The 17865-nt window shown below is 44.4% G+C and overlaps 1 protein-coding gene across 4 annotated transcripts in view; it reads left to right on the top strand.

The window, feature by feature from the left end:
* Positions 1-17865, top strand: part of F8 (coagulation factor VIII) — a 134313-nt gene that overhangs the window by 23885 nt on the left and 92563 nt on the right. For all 4 annotated transcript variants that reach the window (XM_064371529.1, XM_064371530.1, XM_064371531.1 and 1 more), the window contains 3 exons: positions 3315-3527; positions 11658-11726; positions 14289-14405. In XM_064371529.1, coding sequence (XP_064227599.1) covers positions 3315-3527; positions 11658-11726; positions 14289-14405 — 399 coding nt within the window. The remainder of the gene's footprint in view (positions 1-3314; positions 3528-11657; positions 11727-14288; positions 14406-17865) is intronic.

The raw sequence follows: 17865 nt of genomic DNA, 5'->3' as shown, positions 1-17865 counted from the left end.
AAAGGCTAAGTACAAAAAAGACTAAAAACATCTCATTCATTGTTTATAAGTACAAGTTGAAATGCTTATATTTGGATATACTAGGTTAAACAAAATACGTTATTAAAATAATTTCACCTGTTTCTTTTTACTCTTCTTGATGTGAATACTAGAAAATTTAAATTATATTTCTATCGAACAAAACTCACCTGTAGCTTCCAGGGTTGAAGTTGCTGCTCCTGACGTAGTGGCTCATCTCAGATTTGGCCAAGTTCTTCTGTCCGAGGAAAACTAGGTCCAGCCCATTCCTGGAGAGGAAGAGGCTCAAAGCTTTCTGGGCTGGGTCACTTACCTCGGTTAAATCTGTTCTCCACCTATTCTACCAACAACCAAGTGGATGGACATAGCTGAAGTAAAAATCACACGATCACACTGCATGGTATCTATCTCACCTCAAGCGGGACTTCAGCACACATTCTTAGCCTCTCACAGAAACTCCAACATGTGCTCCCACCCCTTCCCACACCACCACCTGAGTCTCGTGTCTTAGGAAAAGGGATATATTTTTCCTAATGAAATACTTCAAACAAAGATAGATACAGAAATTAATATAGCAAACAAACATGTGCCATTATGTCACTTTGCCAAATCTTAACATTTTGTATGGTGCCAAAATCATATCCCAGAGATTTATTTCTGATTGTAAGTGGAAATCTTAACTTTAGAATGGAGGTATCAGGCTAATCCACAGGTCGATTTTAGTGTCACTAAGGGTGAGATGTTCATATGTTATCTGCCCCTGATATGGCACAACATGACGGACTCAGCATCGTCTTTGATATAGTTTAGCCAAAAACCTTATTTAACTTGAATCTAATCAGAACTTAGGTATATTCAATAGCATGGGATATTCTACAGGACTATAAGCCAAATTTCTTTCACCAAATGAGTGTCACAAAAAAGGGACTACCAGATGCAATGTGCAGTCTCAGGTTGGATTCTGATTTGGACTAACTAGCTAGAAAGGATGCCTTTGAGGCAATTAAGAACATTTGAATATTGCATTGATATTACGTGATATTAAGAATTATTCGGCCGGGCGCGGTGGCTCAAGCCTGTAATCCCAGCAGTTTGGGAGGCCGAGGCGGGTGGATCACGAGGTCAAGAGATCGAGAGCATCCAGGTCAACATGGTGAAACCCCGTCTCTACTAAAAATACAAAAAATTAGCTGGGCATGGTGGCGCGTGCCTGTAATCCCAGCTACTCAGGAGGCTGAGGCAGGAGAATTGCCTGAACCCAGGAGGCGCAGGTTGCGGTGAGCCGAGATCGCGCCATTGCACTCCAGCCTGGGTAACAAGAGCGAAACTCCCAAAGTGCTGGGATTACAGGCGTGAGCCACCGCGCCCGGCTAAACAAAACTTTGTACATAAATAGTCACAGCACCATTATTCACTATAGCCAAAAACTGGTAGCAACCCAAGTTTCCATCAAGAGATGAATGGATAAACAGAATGTGATATATAATAAATTGACAGCTGGGCATGGTGGCTCATTCTTGTAATCCCAGCATTTAGGGAGGCCAAGGCAGGTGGATCGCCTGAGGTCAGGAGTTCAAAACCAGCCTGGTCAACATGGTGAAACCCCGTCTCTACTAAAAAAAATACAAAAAATTAGCTGGGCATGGTGGCGCGTGCCTGTAATCCCAGCTACTCAGGAGGCTGAGGCAGGAGAATTGCCTGGACCCAGGAGGCGGAGGTTGCGGTGAGCCGAGATCGTACCATTGCACTCCAGCCTGGGTAACAAGAGCGAAACTCCAGCTTAAAAAAAAAAAAAAAAGATAGAATTATTCTCAACTGGGTCAGGTGTGCTAGTGTCATTTTGTTTATGTGCGAAACTGTTTTTTTCAAAGTTGACTTCTAAATTATATACAATGGACTATCATGAAATTGTTAATGTTCATTAAAATACATCATCATAAAAAGTGTGTTGAAAGAAAAAAGTGGCAATGCAATGCCAAGCACAATTGTCTAACATCCACTCGCAAAAATATTACATTCTTTATAGTAAGCACATGAACAAGAACGTAAATATATCTTTTTGAAAACTTCTTTAATGTTGTATTATAATCTTGAAAATAATATTTTATAGTTTTTTTAGCCTAATATTGACTCAATAATTACTGAAAGTATGTAAGAAAACTTTTTGACACAAACATCCCCATACAGTCATTTATATGGTAACAAAGGGAAGTCACAAAAATTAGCCTGTGTACTTGGAGAGTATTGCACATGTTGAATGTTATACGTTATTTTTTACTGGATACAAGATCCATGTGATCTGCTGCATGAGCGTAGAGACTTCTATCTTCATCTTTATATTTTCAGCTTGTAGCTGAGCGTGGCAAAGAATAAGAACTCAGTAAATATTTGTGAATAAATAGGTGAATATTTCCACATGTCCCCACCAAACATAGTGTGGTCCCTCTAGGAAAGAACCAAGTTTAAGAAATTTTCTTAAATCTCTCTTTCTTACCCTTCCCTGACCCTCATTAGTGCCCACCAAACAGTCTGTGACAAAGTACATATCAAAAGTGTATTTGTCAATAGCAAAGACCTGGAACCAACTCAAATGCCCATCGATGGTAGGCTGGACAGGGAAAATGTGGCACATAGACACCATGGAATATTATGCAGCCATCAAAAACGATGAGTTCGCGTCCTTTGTAGGGACATGGATGAACCTGGAAACCATCATTCTCAGCAAACTGACACAAGAACACAAAATCAAACACCGCATGTTCTCACTCATAGTCGGGTGTTGAACAATGGGAACACATGGACACAGGGAGGGGAGCACTATACACTGGGGTCTGTTGGGGGGCAGTAGGGAGGGGAGCATCACACACTGGGCTCTGTTGGGGGGCAGTAGGGAGGGGAGCATCACACACTGGGCTCTGTTGGGGGGCAGTGGAGGGGACAGCGGGGGGTGGGGAGTTGCGGAGAGATAGCATGGGGAGAAATGCCACATATAGGTGGAGGGGAGGAAGGCAGCAAATCACACTGCCACGTATGCACCTATGCAACAATCTTGCATGTTCTTCACATGTACCCCAAAACCTAAAAAAAAAAAAATTAAAAAAAAAGCGTATTTGTTGTTGAATTAGACAAAAAGATGCAGGAGGCAATATTATTGTTTAACAGAACGTGGAGCTCTCCCCACTTGTGGCCATGGCTTGTGAGTTTTTCAAATTAAGATGCAAGAACCTGTTGGTGACAATAAACTTGGCATGTTTCTTCGAGTGGACAGTGGACAATCTTATCTCTTCTTGCTACAGGAGCGGAATACGACGATCAGACCACTCAGCGGGAGAAAGAAGATGATAAAGTGTTTCCTGGTGGGAGCCACACGTATGTCTGGCATGTCCTGAAAGAGAACGGTCCGATGGCTTCTGACCCGCTGTGTCTTACCTACTCATATCTTTCTCACGTGGACCTGGTGAAAGACTTGAATTCAGGCCTCATTGGAGCCCTGTTAGTATGTAGAGAAGGTGAGTGTATGCAAGGGCGGGATTGAGATGAAGTCAGCGGAGAAGAACGATCAACCGAGTCTATCTCTGACAGCTAGCGTTCGTCTTCCGTCACCTGAAAGAGGCTTCTTCGCTCTAGTTTCATGCTCGTGGAAACAATAATCCCGTTTCTGAGAGAAGCAGATACGCATTCTATGTAACCACAATAAACTCGAAGCTGGGATTAGGAGCAACTGAGTTCCAGAATTAAGTCTCTCTTCTTCGAATCTGTGGGCTTTATCAGCAGTGGTTTCTACTATCCTCTGCTTTTGCAAACAGAGCCAGGTTCCTTGAAAGCATGGTGCTGGCCGCGGTGGCTCACTCCTGTAATCCCAGCACTTTGGGAGGCCGGGGCGGGCGGATCACGAGGTCAAGAGATCGAGACCATCCTGGCCAACACGGTGAAACCCCGTCTCTACTAAAAACACAAAAAATTAGCTGGGCACGGTGGTGTGTGCCTGTAATCCCAGGTACTCAGGAGGGCTGAGGCAGGAGAATCACTTGAACCCAGGAGGCAGAGGTTGCGGTGAGCCGAGATCGCGCCATTGCACTCCAGCCTGGGTAACAAGAGCGAAACTCCGTCTCAAAAAAAAAAAAAAAAAATAGAGAGTAAACAGAGTGAGATAGGCCGGGGCGGGCGGATCACGAGGTCAAGAGATCGAGACCATCCTGGTCAACGTGGTGAAACCCCGGCTCTACTAAAAACACAAAAAATCAGCTGGGCATGGTGGCGCGTGCCTGTAATCCCAGCTACTCGGGAGGCTGAGGCAGGAGAATCACTTGAACCCAGGAGGCGGAGGTTGCGGTGAGCCGAGATCGCGCCATTGCACTCCAGCCTGGGTAACAAGAGCGAAACTCTGTCTCAAAAAAAAAAAAAAGAAAGAAAGCTTCATGGCATGTAGACTAGTTCAGGTGGTTAGCATATAAAAATCTAAGAAAAGTCAGCACTTATTTATATATGTCATTGAAAATTAATTTAGATTCTAGAATTAATATATTCTAAAAATAATTTTAAACAAACTCATTTTTGATTTATATCTTAGCATGAAGTGAATTATGGAAGTAAATTTTACATAATTTGGTTTTTTTGTTTCTTTATTCTTTTTTTTTTTTTTTGAGAAAAAGTCTCACTCTGTCACCCAGACTGGGGTGCAGTGGCGCAATCTCGGCTCACCGCAAACTCTGCCTCCTGGGTTCAAGCAATTCTTCTGCCTCAGCCTCCCAAGCAGCTGGGATTACAGGCACACGCCACCATGCCCACCTAGGTTTTTTTTTTTTTTTTTTTTTGTATTTTTAGTAGAGACAGGGTTTCACCATATTGAGCAGGCTGGTCTTGAACTCCTGACCTGGTGATCCACCCACCTCGGCCTCCCAAAGAGCTGGGATTACAGGTGTGAATCACTGCGCCCGGCCTTTCATCCTATTTTTCATGGTGAGATCAGCTGCCCTGTACCTTTTCCTTGTTTCAGTTGTCTTGTACTGCATAAGTCCACCATTTAGTGGCTTAAAACAACAACAATCATTTATTATCTCTCATGGTTTCTGTGGGTCTCATGCAATTTGGGAGTGTTTTGACTTGGTGGTCTAAGTGTTTCTCATGAGGCTGTAATCAAACAGTGGCCAGACTGAAATCATCCCAAAGGGGGCTTTATTCACGTCTTTAACCTTGGCTTGATGGCACTCTCCACATGGTCTCTCTCACATGCGTCTTACAGGGTAGCCAGACTTCGTATATGGTCCTGAAAGAGCCCATTAGAAGCTGTTTCGCCTTCTAAGCTAACCTCAGAAATCACTCACATTAACATACATTTTGTTAGTTAGAATGCATCACTAAGGCCAGTCTATAGCGGGGGATTCCGGCTTTTTTTGGGGAATAGGCAAAGAATTTGTTTCTTTTTGGCAAAGACTTTATTTATTTATTTATTTATTTATTTATTTTTCACTGGAGACGGGAGGTTTTATTGATGCTGATGGGGGTAGGAAAGGCCCCCAGAAGCGCGGGGGCTGAGTCAGTCAGCAAATGCATAAGGCCTGGGCACAGAGAGCATCTTCCAAGAGCAGCGAGGGCAGAGGTTACAGATGGCTGAGAGCCCCTAACCTGAGGAGGAACCACAACTGTGTGGAAAGCTGGATGAACTGGTCAGTAGCGGAAAACGGGAGAGGAGCACCGGGTTGGCCTCTTGGGGACGGCTCCAACCCTGGCTTGGGTGAGCTCGTGAGAATACCCGGTGTTCCCAAGCAGAGCGGGGCAGAGCCCAAAGCCCCTTTCTCTGCAGGCCTCTTTAAGGAGAAGAAGGCACTCAGAGAAAAAGGCATTCAGTGAGCCCCCTGGAACGGGGTGCCACAATCAGTCCTTAAGGCACAGCTGGGGCAGACAGGGCACCAAGCCACAGCTGGTGGGGGGAGGGCAGGGGCAGCCTCCCAGCCGAGTGACAGGGTCCCAGGGCAAAGAATTTATTAACAGGAGTCACCATACTCTTGCTGTGGAAGATGAGACAGCTTTGTAGTTTATGACAGTTTCAAGTGAAAGTATGATTTCTCATATACTGGGTTCAGTTTCACAGTCATAACTAATGGAACAATGTCATCATCGAAGCATTACTGTTTACATATGACGTATAAAGAAATAAGTTAAAAACCCAAATAACTCTTTGACACAGAGTTGAGTTAAAGAGTCAACAGAGGTTCTAGTTCCACATAAAATGTATAAACGCACCCACCCTTTATTTCCCATTGAACTTAACAATAAAACCTTGACAAAATACCAAGCCCATATATTTAAAACTTGTAGGCCGGGCGCGGCGGCTCACGCCTGTAATCCCAGCACTTTGGGGGGCCGAGGCCGGTGGATCACGAGGTCAAGAGATCGAGACCATCCCGGTCAACATGGTGAAACCCTGTCTGTACTAAAAATACAAAAAATTAGCTGGGCATGGTGGCGCGCGCCTGTAGTCCCAGCTACTCGGGAGGCTGAGGCAGGAGAATTGCCTGAACCCAGGAGGCAGAGGTTGTGGTGAGCCGAGATCGCGCCGTTGCACTCCAGCCTGGGTAACAAGAGCGAAACTCCGTCTCAAAAAAAAAAAAAAAAAAAAAAAAAAAAAAAAAAAAATTCTAAAACGCAAATATAACAAGTATATAGGGAAAAGGCACCAGATTTCAAAGTGTTACCCAACTGAATGAAAACATGACTGGAAACTTGGAAGTGATTACTGTGTTGCAGAGAGAGCTCCAGGAGAGGGGAAATTGCCTCGGGCTTTTGTCTTCTTTTCCGCCATCCTCTCCAGCTTCAGTTCCAGGTTGCTTGTGGCAGTGCCAGGAACAAAAGCGTAGGGAGGGGGCCCATGATTCTTCATTCAGCAGAGCTACGGGTCTAAGACATTGTGGCAAATGCACGTTTTCTCTCTCTCTGTCCTCCCGTTGCTCGGCCTTACCTATGATGTAGTTTCTGACCCTACCAACGTGTTTCAATTCAATATATTACTAGTGCAGAGCGGAGAAAGCACTCAATATATATTAATTTAAGTGTAAATTAATGACTGGATTGTCACACTACATGTAAGACTGAGATACGTCTATGTATAGCTCTGTGTCGGGAGACAGAAATATAACCCTATTCCCACATTGTATTACATAATAGAAATGAAAGGTTTGAAAATCCCAGGTATTTTAGTACCAAATTTTGTTTACTTTTAGCATTTATCTCTTCACAACCTACTTTGCTGATACTTTTTACTCAGACCTATACATATAAAACTGCTCGCATATGCACATACACATAATTCTGAAATAAATTAAAGTTTTAAGAAATAATTATAATTTTGTAATACACATATTATATAGAATATATTAATAAATATCTTCTCTTGAAAAAAAAAAAAAAGAAAACCAAAAAAGGGAGCTCACAAAACTAGAAAGCTTATAGATAACAGAGAGCAAACCCACAAAGTTGTTCATTAACTCCTGGATTCATCCCCAACCCACACATACCTGGATGGAATCCTAATTAGCATGCTGAAGACTGTGAGAACTGAGACTCAAGTATCAGACTGACCACTGCAAAGGTTTTAAAACTGATCTGACGCTGAAACCACAGCTCACAGAATTCCTTAAAACATGTCTGATGGGCCGGGCGCGGTGGCTCACGCCTGTCATCCCAGCACTTTGGGAGGCCTAGGCAGGTGGATCACGAGGTCAAGAGATCGAGACCATCCCGGCCAACATGGTGAAACCCTGCCTCTACTAAAAATACAAAAATTAGCCGGGCGTGGTGGCGCGTGCCTTTAATCCCAGCTACTCGGGAGGCTGAGGCGGGAGAATCGCTTGAACCCAGGAGGTGGAGGTTGCAGTGAGCCATTGCACTCTAGCCAGACGACAGAGCGAGCCTCCATGTCAAAAAAAAACAAAAAAACCATGTCTGATGGTTGAGCGCAAAGATAGAACATTGTGAGATGAGTTTTGTGACGTATGGTAGAGATAATATATAAAAGAACCATAGCATAACAAGAGGAGAGTCAGTTCAACTTCATTCCAATTCAAATGGTAAAGTGTTGATTCTAAGTGGATAGTGAAAAGTTAAGTAATCCCTAGAGCGACCAATAAAAAATTATACAAGGAGATACAGTAAAAAAAAGTCACAGTAAACTAATTACAATGGAATATCAGAAATGTTTGAATCACTCAAAAGAAGGCAAGTAAAGAGAAATGAAAATCAGAGAGAAGCACCAGGAAAATAAAAATAAGATTATAGGCTTAAGTCTAAACATACCAATACTTATATTAAGTGCAAATGGCTTAAACACAGCAATCAAAAACAGAGATGAGCACACTGGATAAAAAGCATAAAGATGGAAAAGGACATACGATGTAAACGTGAATATGAAGAGAGTTGTGGGGATACACACAGAGATCAGTGGAAGTACAGAAATAAATCCGTACACATGGCTATGAACAGTTGATGGGGGAAGGAACAGTCTCTTCAATAAACATGCAAAATACAGATTGAGTATTCCTTAACTGAAGTGCTTGGAACCAAAAATGTTTCAGATTTCAGATACTGGAATAGTGACACATATATAATGAGCTTAAGTCTGAATGTGAAATTCCTTCTGGTTGTGAGTACCTTCCAGTTATGTATTTTCTCCCACTCTAAGTCTGTTTTTTTATTAAACTCTTAATGGTGTCGGAGAAAACATGAAAAGATGTTCAACGTCACTAACCGTTAGGGAAATGCAAATTCAAACAACAGTGATATATCTATTAGAATAGCTGAAATAATAACATAAAATTCTCAAGGATGATGTCAAGAAATGAGAGCAGCAGAAAGCCTCATAATGCACAGTGGTAGAGCCATCCTGGAAAACAGAATGGCCATTTGTATGTTTGGCAGAGAAACACTCTGGCAGTTTCTTATAAACTTGGAGGTACGCTATAAAGAGATACTGAAATGGATCTGTATCCTGATGACGGTGGGGTTTCATGAGCTTATATCTTTGTTGAAAGTTATGGACATATACACCAAAAGAAAAAGAAAATCTGATTTCGCTATATGATAATAGAAAATTTATATTAAAATAATTAAAATGTTTTAAGACAGCTTTTTATATATTTTAAACTTGTCTCTAAAGTTTTTAATCCAGTACTTCTGATAAAGATGGCACAGGGTCTTCCTACGGAGCCATTTCTCCATCCTCCACCTCAACCCTGACCTCTGCTGAAAAGCAACAGCAAAGATAGGTAGACCGTAAATACAGAAAATTGAATAGGCATGGTCAGGCTGAAAAGGAACATCAATACATGTGGACCAAAAGCAGAACAGGAACTGTGAGTAGTAAGAGCGGTGGAAATCACAGGCCAACGGAGATCTGGCCCAGGGTGACAAGAATAAATAGTGCTCCCCACCAGAAGGACCCTAGTCTTTGTTTGTGGCCATGGCTTTGTGCAAACTCGGGGTCCTAGAAGAGGGGAAAGCAAACCCAGTCCTAGAATAGGAACTGAACCAAGTTTTCTCTTGGTTCAGTGGGAGAATCTGCAGTGTCCCCAAAATTCCATTCTAGGGTATGATTTGCTACATAGACAATAGTAAACACATCTTTTGCCTAATCAACCAATGATCACAAGGGACAGCAAAGATCACTAGAGTTCAACAAACTCAGGTTTATTGGCTCATAACAGGAAGAGAGTGTGGACACCTCCCCAAACAAAGGGAAATACTGTATTCATTTAGTAAATAATTTTGGGGAGGGGTGGAGGTTAGATGATATTTAAATGAAGCAAAGTAGAGTTGTGTGTAAAGAAATAACCATGAGATCTCTGTGTCAAAGTAATTTAGATGACCCAGGAAAGAATGGGATGTTTCATCCTTACTGCTATTATTTTGAACATTTCTGACAGGCTGTGAATTCAGAGAACAAACAACTCAATCGAGCAACACATTTTGCTGCTTTCTTAGTCCAAGCTAATTTTTATTTCTTTTTTTTTATTATTATTTTTACTTTAGGTTCTGGGGTACATGTGCAGATCATGCAGGATTGTTGCATAGGTACACACAAGGCAATGTGGTTTGCTGCCTCCATCTCCCCGTCACCTATGTCTGGCATTTCTTCCCATGTTATCCCTCCCCAACCTCCCCACCCCCTGCTGTCCCTCCCCTAGCTCCCCAAACTGACCCCAGTGTGTGATGCTCCCCTCCCTGAGTCCTCGTCTTATTGTTCAACACCTGCCTGTGAGTGGGAACGTGCAGTGTTTGGTTTTCTGTTCTTGTGTCAGTTTGCTGAGAATGATTTGGTACAAGAGAGAGAAAGAAATAAAAAATGTCATAAACAAAAATCTTTCTACTCAAAATAAGCCTGCAAACAAAAGTTCCCAGTCAAATTAAAATATATATAATATTAAAAAATCTGGAGACAAGAGATGCTGGAGAGGATGCGGAGAAATAGGAACACTTTTACACTGTTGGTGGGAGTGTAAATTGGTTCAACCATTGTGGAAGACAGTGTGGCGATTCCTCAAGGACCTAGAAATAGAAATTCCATTTGACCAGCAATCCCATTACTGGGTATATATCCAAAGGATTATAAATCTTTGTACTATAAGGACACATGCACACGAATGTTCATTGCAGCACAGTTTACAATAGCAAAGACCTGGAACCAGCCCAAATGCCCATCGATGATAGACTGGACAGGAAAAATGTGGCACATATACACCATGGAATATTATGCAGCCATCAAAAACGATGAGTTCACGTCCTTTGTAGGGACATGGATGAAGAACCTGGAAACCATCATTCTCAGCAAACTGACACAAGAACACAAAATCAAACATCGCATGTTCTCACTCATAGACGGGTGTTGAACAAGGGGAACACATGGACACAGGGAGGGGAGCACTATACACTGGGGTCTGTAGGGGGAAATAGGGGAGGGACAGCGGGGGGTGGGGAGTTGAGGAGGGATGGCATGGGGAGAAATGCCAGATATAGGTGATGGGGAGGAAGGCAGCAAATCACACTGCCACGTGTGCACCTATGCAACAATCTTGCGTGTTTTTCACATGTACCCCCAAACCTAAAATGCAATAAAAAATAAATAAATAAATAAAATAAAATATATATAATGCAAAGAAAGGTACCCAACACGCTCAGCAGTTAAAGCGTGAAGCATGATAGTTTGTTCCATTAAAAACTTCAGCTGTTGCTATACGTGGTATTGCCTTAAAATGTGAGTATATATAGAAGCACTGTGGGCCAGTGAGAAAAACATCGTGAGTCTAGGTGTTCAATACGGACAATTGTTATTTTACTCAAAACTTTTAATTTACAGTTGCAGAAGTGAAAAAAGTTACAAGATCAATAGAAATTCTCTGCATACACATTTTTTTTTCAGAATCAATGTGTACCGTTGCTGTAATTTTTATTTTTCTCTGTGATGTGTGTGTGAGAGGGCTTGTATTTTGTATGTGTTTTAGACCTGAGATCAAAGCCACAAAGCAAAGTTAACAAGAGACATTTGTTCTGACTCTCAAGTAAGTGATGGAGACATGTCTCATCCTAGTGACAGTTTCCTACAGTGGAATTTTTAAAACAGAAGATCAACGCTCTCACTTCTTTTTCAGGGAGTCTGGCCAAGGAAAGGACACAGACCGTGCACAAATTTGTACTGCTTTTTGCTGTATTTGATGAAGGTTAGTGAGTCTCAATCTGAATTTTGGGTTTTTGCTGTATTTCATGAAGGCCAGTGAGTCTCAATCTGAATTTTGGATTCCTGAAAGAAATCCTCTGCTACGATTAGGAGGTGACTATAGAAAGCTCATAAACTGCATTCCTGTTCAGGGTTGAAAATGAATTCCAAGAAAACAAAATGTAAGCTCACTTCCATTGGAAGCTGTAAGGTAGGAAGTTAAAGGAGCTGGGTGACAGACTGGCCTCGTCCCCCTCATTCAGACCATCAACAAATACTCTGGGCTCTACATTCTCTTATGTTTGTCTATTATTAAATGGACAACCTTTGGCATGTTATTTAACCTCTCTGTGTCTCAGTTTCCTCAAATCTAAAATAAAAATAATAGTACGTTTTTCATAGGATCGTTGTGAGGACTGAGTGATTTCACTTAAGTAAGTTAGAGCACGGGCCACCTCTTCCTCCTCCTGATGTAATCATTATGTAATCAGTAACAATAACATAATCTTCTTGCCCCTCTTAGCCATTCACATTGCCATCTTCTTTTTTTTTTTTTTTCTTTTGAGACGGAGTCTCGCTCTTGTTACCCAGGCTGGAGTGCAATGGCGCCATCTCGGCTCACCGCAACCTCCGCCTCCTGGGTTCAGGCAATTCTCCTGCCTCAGTCTCCGGAGTAGCTGGGATTACAGGCACGCGCCACCGTGCCCAGCTAATTTTTTGTATTTTTAGTAGAGACGGGGTTTCACCGTGTTGACCAGGATGGTCTCGATCTCTTGACCTCGTGATCCACCCGCCTCGGCCTCCCAAAGTGCTGGGATTACAGGCACGCACCACCGTGTCCAGCTAATTTTTTGTATTTTTAGTAGAGACAGGGGTTTCACCATGTTGACCAGGATGGTCTCGATCTCTTGACCTTGTGATCCACCCGCCTCGGCCTCCCAAAGTGCTGGGATTACAGGCGTGAGCCACCGCGCCCAGCTAATTTTTTGTATTTTTTTTAGTAGAGACGGGGTTTCATCATGTTGACCGGGATGGTCTCGATCTCTTGACCTCGTGATCCACCCGCCTCGGCCTCCCAAAGTGCTGGGATTACAGGCGTGAGCCAGTGCGCCCGGCTAATTTTTTGTATTTTTAGTAGAGACGAGGTTTCACCACGTTGACCGGGATGGTCTCGATCTCTTGACCTCGTGATCCACCCGCCTCGGCTTCCCAAAGTGCTGGCATTACAGGCGTGAGCCACCACGCCTGGACTTACATTGCCATCTTCTTAATTGAGGCCCTCATGATCTGTGTCATAACTCCCAAAGGAAACTTACTGAAGTGAGTATCTGATCTTGTCACTCTAGCCTCTAAAATACTTCAGTTTGCCAGGCACGGTGGCTCATGCCTGTAATCCCAGCACTTTGAGAGGCTGAGGCGGACAGATTGCTTGAGCCCAGGAGTTTGAGATGAGCCTGGGCAACAGGGTGAAACCACATCTCTACAAAAAAATGACAAAAATCAGCCGGTCCTGGTGGCGGAGGTAACGGGATCACTTGAGCTGAGGAGGTAAAGGTTGCCTGGGTGATAAAGCCAGACCCTATCTCAAGAAACAAAACAGACCACAAAACAAAATCATTCATTTTCCAGGTAAAGTGCATAATGCATTATCTATTTCCTGGTGACATTTCCAGCCTTGATCTGTTCTGTTTCCTGCCTTATCTTCCACGTCACCCAAATATGTAATGCTTTTTCTTGCGTGACACCTCTGCTCACACAAAGGGGTAACTCCAGGGAGTCACTGTCCAGTAGTATTTCTAGTGCTTCAGCCCTGGTCAGTTTCAGAGGTGGTCTCAGGAAGCTTTCAGGGCCCTGGGGTTTCATAAAGACAAGCTTGGAGAAGCAATTTTAACAGAGACAGGGACTGACAAACAGCCTTTTTCCTAGGACCATTTTCTTTTTTCTTTTTTTTTTGTGATGGAGTCTCACTTCATCGCCCAGGCTGGAGTGCAGTGGCACAATCTTGGCTCAAGCAGTTCATCTGCCTCAGCCTCCTGAGCAGCTGGAATTACAGGTGCCTGCCACCATGCCTGCCTGATTTTTGTATTTTTAGTAGAGATGGGGTTTCACCATGTTGTCTGTGCTGGTCTCGAACTTCTGACCTCAAACTATCCGCCTGCCTTGGCCTCCCAAAGTGCTAGGATTACAGGTGTGACCCACTGTGCCTGGCCCCTGGGATGATTATCATAAGCTTCCTTTTAAATAAGACAGCTAATAAACAGAATCGATCCCTTATGCCTCAAGCTAACCAATATTCTCTCTTCTCCCATTATTATTCATTCCCACTTATCGTCATGGTCAAATAGAGGGAGAGAAAATCAGTTTGAGCAAGAGACGTCTGCCTTTAGATAATTGTCTCCTCCCTCCCTCTCACTGACTTTGAGAGGATAAGTCCCTGGTGCCTACTTTGGTGACAAAAATGCTTACGGTGTGAGCAGACCGGGAGGGAGGGAGGAAGGAGAACGCGGGGGGGTCATTCAAGAGACACATGCTTAGCTGACTGTATCTTTGCCTTCTCTCTCGTCAGGGAAAAGTTGGCACACGGAAACAAAGAAGTCCTTGATAGAGGATGCGGATGCTGCAGCTGCTCGGGCCTGGCCTAAAATGCACACAGTCAATGGTTATGTAAACAGATCTCTTCCAGGTATGTACGCACCTGCTCAACAATCCTCAGGGTCTTCCAGATTCGGCACCGGAGTTCTGTACTTCAGTTCACAGACAGCTCTGCATCCCAGGGGATAGCCCACTGATACTTAAAAATCTCTAGCCTCTGGGGATCTTAAAGTATAGTGGCCAATTCCTGTTTTGGTCACCCGGAAATGAAGGCTTACCTATGCACAGACAGCCCGCAGTCAGATTTCTCTTTCCTTTTGCTTAAATGTGAGTGGGCAGCCAATGTTGAGCAGACATTTAAAAAGAACCTAAAATATGGAAGAGATATGCAAAGATGCACAAAGAAGATAATAATCCTACAATGAAAAGAGATAGGGCCGGGCGCGGTGCCTCACGCCTGTCATCCCAGAACTTTGGGAGGCCGAGGCGGGTGGATCACGAGGTCAAGACATCGAGACCATCCTGGTCAACATGGTGAAACCTCGTGTCTACTAAAAATACAAAAAATTAGCCGGGCGCGGTGGCTCACACCTGTAATCCCAGCACTTTGGGAGGCCGAGGCGGGTGGATCACAAGGTCGAGAGATCGAGACCATCCTGGTCAACATGGTGAAACCCCGTCTCTACTAAAAATACAAAAAATTAGCTGGGCACGGTGGCGCGTGCCTGTAATCCCAGCTACTCAGGAGGCTGAGGCAGGAGAATTGCCTGAACCCAGGAGGCGGAGGTTGCGGTGAGCCGAGATGGCGCCATTGCACTCCAGCCTGGGTAACAAGAGCGAAACTCCGCTTCAAAAAAAAAAAAAAAAAAAAAAAAGGGAACATCTAGTTAACAACTTGATGTGTGAAATTACCTTAACAAGAACTAAGAAAACCCGAACCCATGAGCAAGATTGTGAAGCCCTTTTGGACTGCAAAGAGGAATAAAACCATAGTTGGACGTTAAGGGGATTGGTTCTTTATGACTGCAGTACCACAGGTAGAAAGTCACCGTGGATCCACGGTTTTTACACTGGAAAAAAAGTGAGCCGGAGGCAGACATTTGGCTTCTCCACCATCCTGGGTCCTTCTACAGGAGACTCATTCCTGCATCAGCTCATGGGGAGCATTTTGAGTATCCACTGGGTTGAACCACCAGAAGTCAGCTACGGACAAAGAAAGGGGACGTCCCTGCCAGAGGAAATGCCACATCAGAGAGACTGTTTGTGGGCACTCTGCCGTTGAAGTATGGTTCACAGATCCTCTGGACTTGAGAGCTTCACCGGCTGTCCCATGTGGTGCCCTCTGGAGCTCCCATGGGCCCATCCAGGCTGGACACTGCATTAGTAGGAGATGCAGCATCAGACTTGCGTCTAATCTGGGCTTATGGCCCCCTCTAGTGTTAAAATGAAATACAACAGTCAGTCCATTCACTTTCTGTTTGATGAGGTCTCACTCTGCTGCCTGGGCTGGAGTGCAGTGGTGCAATCATAACTCACTGCAGTCTCGAACTCCTGGGCTAACATGGTCCTCCCACCTCAGCCTCCAGAGTGGGACGACAGGTGGGTGCCACTATGCCTGGCTAAATTTCTGTATTTGTGTGTGGGGGTGTGTGTGTGTGTGTGTATACATTGGGGTATTATTATGTTGCCCAGGCTGGGCCCATCGTCCAGCCTCAGCCTCCTGAAGTGCTAGATTACAGGCATGAGCCACCACACACAGCCCCACTCCATTCCTGAATGAGCTCACTGAAATGGAGCAGTCAGAGACAAACCCAGACTGTGAAGATGAGAATAAATACCTAACACAGGAATGCACATCGACAAAGAAGAAGAATAGCGTAAGAAAGATGGTGTCACCAAATGAGCGAAAAACGGTGCCAGGGACTAATCCTAGAGACATTCAGGTAGACAAAGAATTCAAAATAGCTATTTTAAGAAAGCTCAGAGGTGGGTGGATCACAAGGTCAAGAGATCGAGACCATCCTGGTCAACATGGTGAAACCCCGTCTCTACTAAAAAAAGAATAAAAAAAAATTAGCTGGGCATGGTGGCGCGTGCCTGTAATCCCAGCTACTCAGGAGGCTGAGGCAGGAGAATTGCCTGAACCCAGGAGGCGGAGGTTGCGGTGAGCCGAGATCGCGCCATTGCACTCCAGCCTGGGTAACGAGAGCGAAACTCCGTCTCAAAAAAAAAAAAAGAAAGAAAGGTGAGCAAACTTTTATAAAATACAGAGAAACAATTCAGACATTTATCAAAGAAATTTAACAGAGAAATTGAAGGAATAAAAAACGTTAAAGAGAAATCCTGGAACTGAAAAGTATAATAAAAAATGAAAACTGCAATACAGGGCACAGCCACAGAATTGATCAGGCAGAAGAAAGAATCAGTGAGCTCAAAGGCAGGCTACCCAAAAACACAATCAGGCGGGGCTTCAGGATGGTTGACTAGATGCGTGTGGTGCTTGCCTCTTCCATAGAGAGGAACGAAAATAGCAAGTAGATAATTACAGTTTGAATAGGTCGTCTAAGAGAGAACACTAGAATTCAACAGAGAGGTGTCAAGAAGCAGTGAAAGGAAGGGAGGACAGAGAAATCAGCCCCGTTTGCGTGGGATTGGCTGGGAGTCTGGAACAGCTTTGTAATATGGGAAAACAGTAAGAAAGAGACCCTGGAGTTCCTGACTTCCACCAAGGACTCTTGCAATCCTAGCCACAGGAGAGCCTTGTTCTTTCATGGTGCGGAGACGAACGTAGGGAGTTGCCCATGCATTTTCATATGCTCCAAGAACAAATCACACTACCTACAGCCACTGCTGCTGCAGGCTACTGTGGGGCCAAAACCCCAGCGAAGCGTGTCCTCCCAAGCTGCGCGTCTACAGTCGCTCCCAGAGAAAGCGACCCCTCCTTCACCGAGAGCAGGGCCAGAGCGCACCTGCTGCCACCCTGCAACCTGAGCATTTCGCTAGTGACCTGGGTATCACCCCACCCCTGCGTAGCACAACTGGCACCTCATACACCACCAAGGAGCCTGAGGGCGGGTTCACCTGGCCCAGCTGTACCTGCCCCCAGTACCCAAGCATACCATCCAGGGGCCTGGGGATCCCTCAGCCCTGTCCACCACTGGCGGCGCCTCCTGGGATCTGAGGTCAGGCCCACTCAACCTGCCCCTACTGCCACAGTTAGCACTCACTGCATGCACCACTTGAGGTTCTGGGGACTGGCCCATGCAATCCATAGCAGCCACCACTCACACCAGCGCAGACCACTTGAGATTCAGAAGGTCGTCTCATGACGACTATTGCCATCAACCATGCCACTTCTGCTTCCCAGGAACTTAAAAACCCACCCACCCACCTGATCCATCAATACCATTTCTGGCACTCAAGTAAACCACTTAGAATCTCACAAATGAACCTGCCTGGATCTAACACCAGTGCAATCATATGCCACCGTGGTACCCCAAAGACAAGCACGCTCGCCTCACTGCTGCCACCACTGGGGCTTGAAGACAGGC

Source organism: Aotus nancymaae, unplaced genomic scaffold, assembly GCF_030222135.1.
Source record: "Aotus nancymaae isolate 86718 unplaced genomic scaffold, 86718_ANA_hifiasm-v0.15.2.pri h1tg000138l, whole genome shotgun sequence".
Classification (NCBI taxonomy): Eukaryota; Metazoa; Chordata; class Mammalia; order Primates; family Aotidae; genus Aotus; species Aotus nancymaae.
Note: the sequence above shows the minus strand (reverse complement) of the source record. Positions and strands in the feature narration are given on the sequence as shown.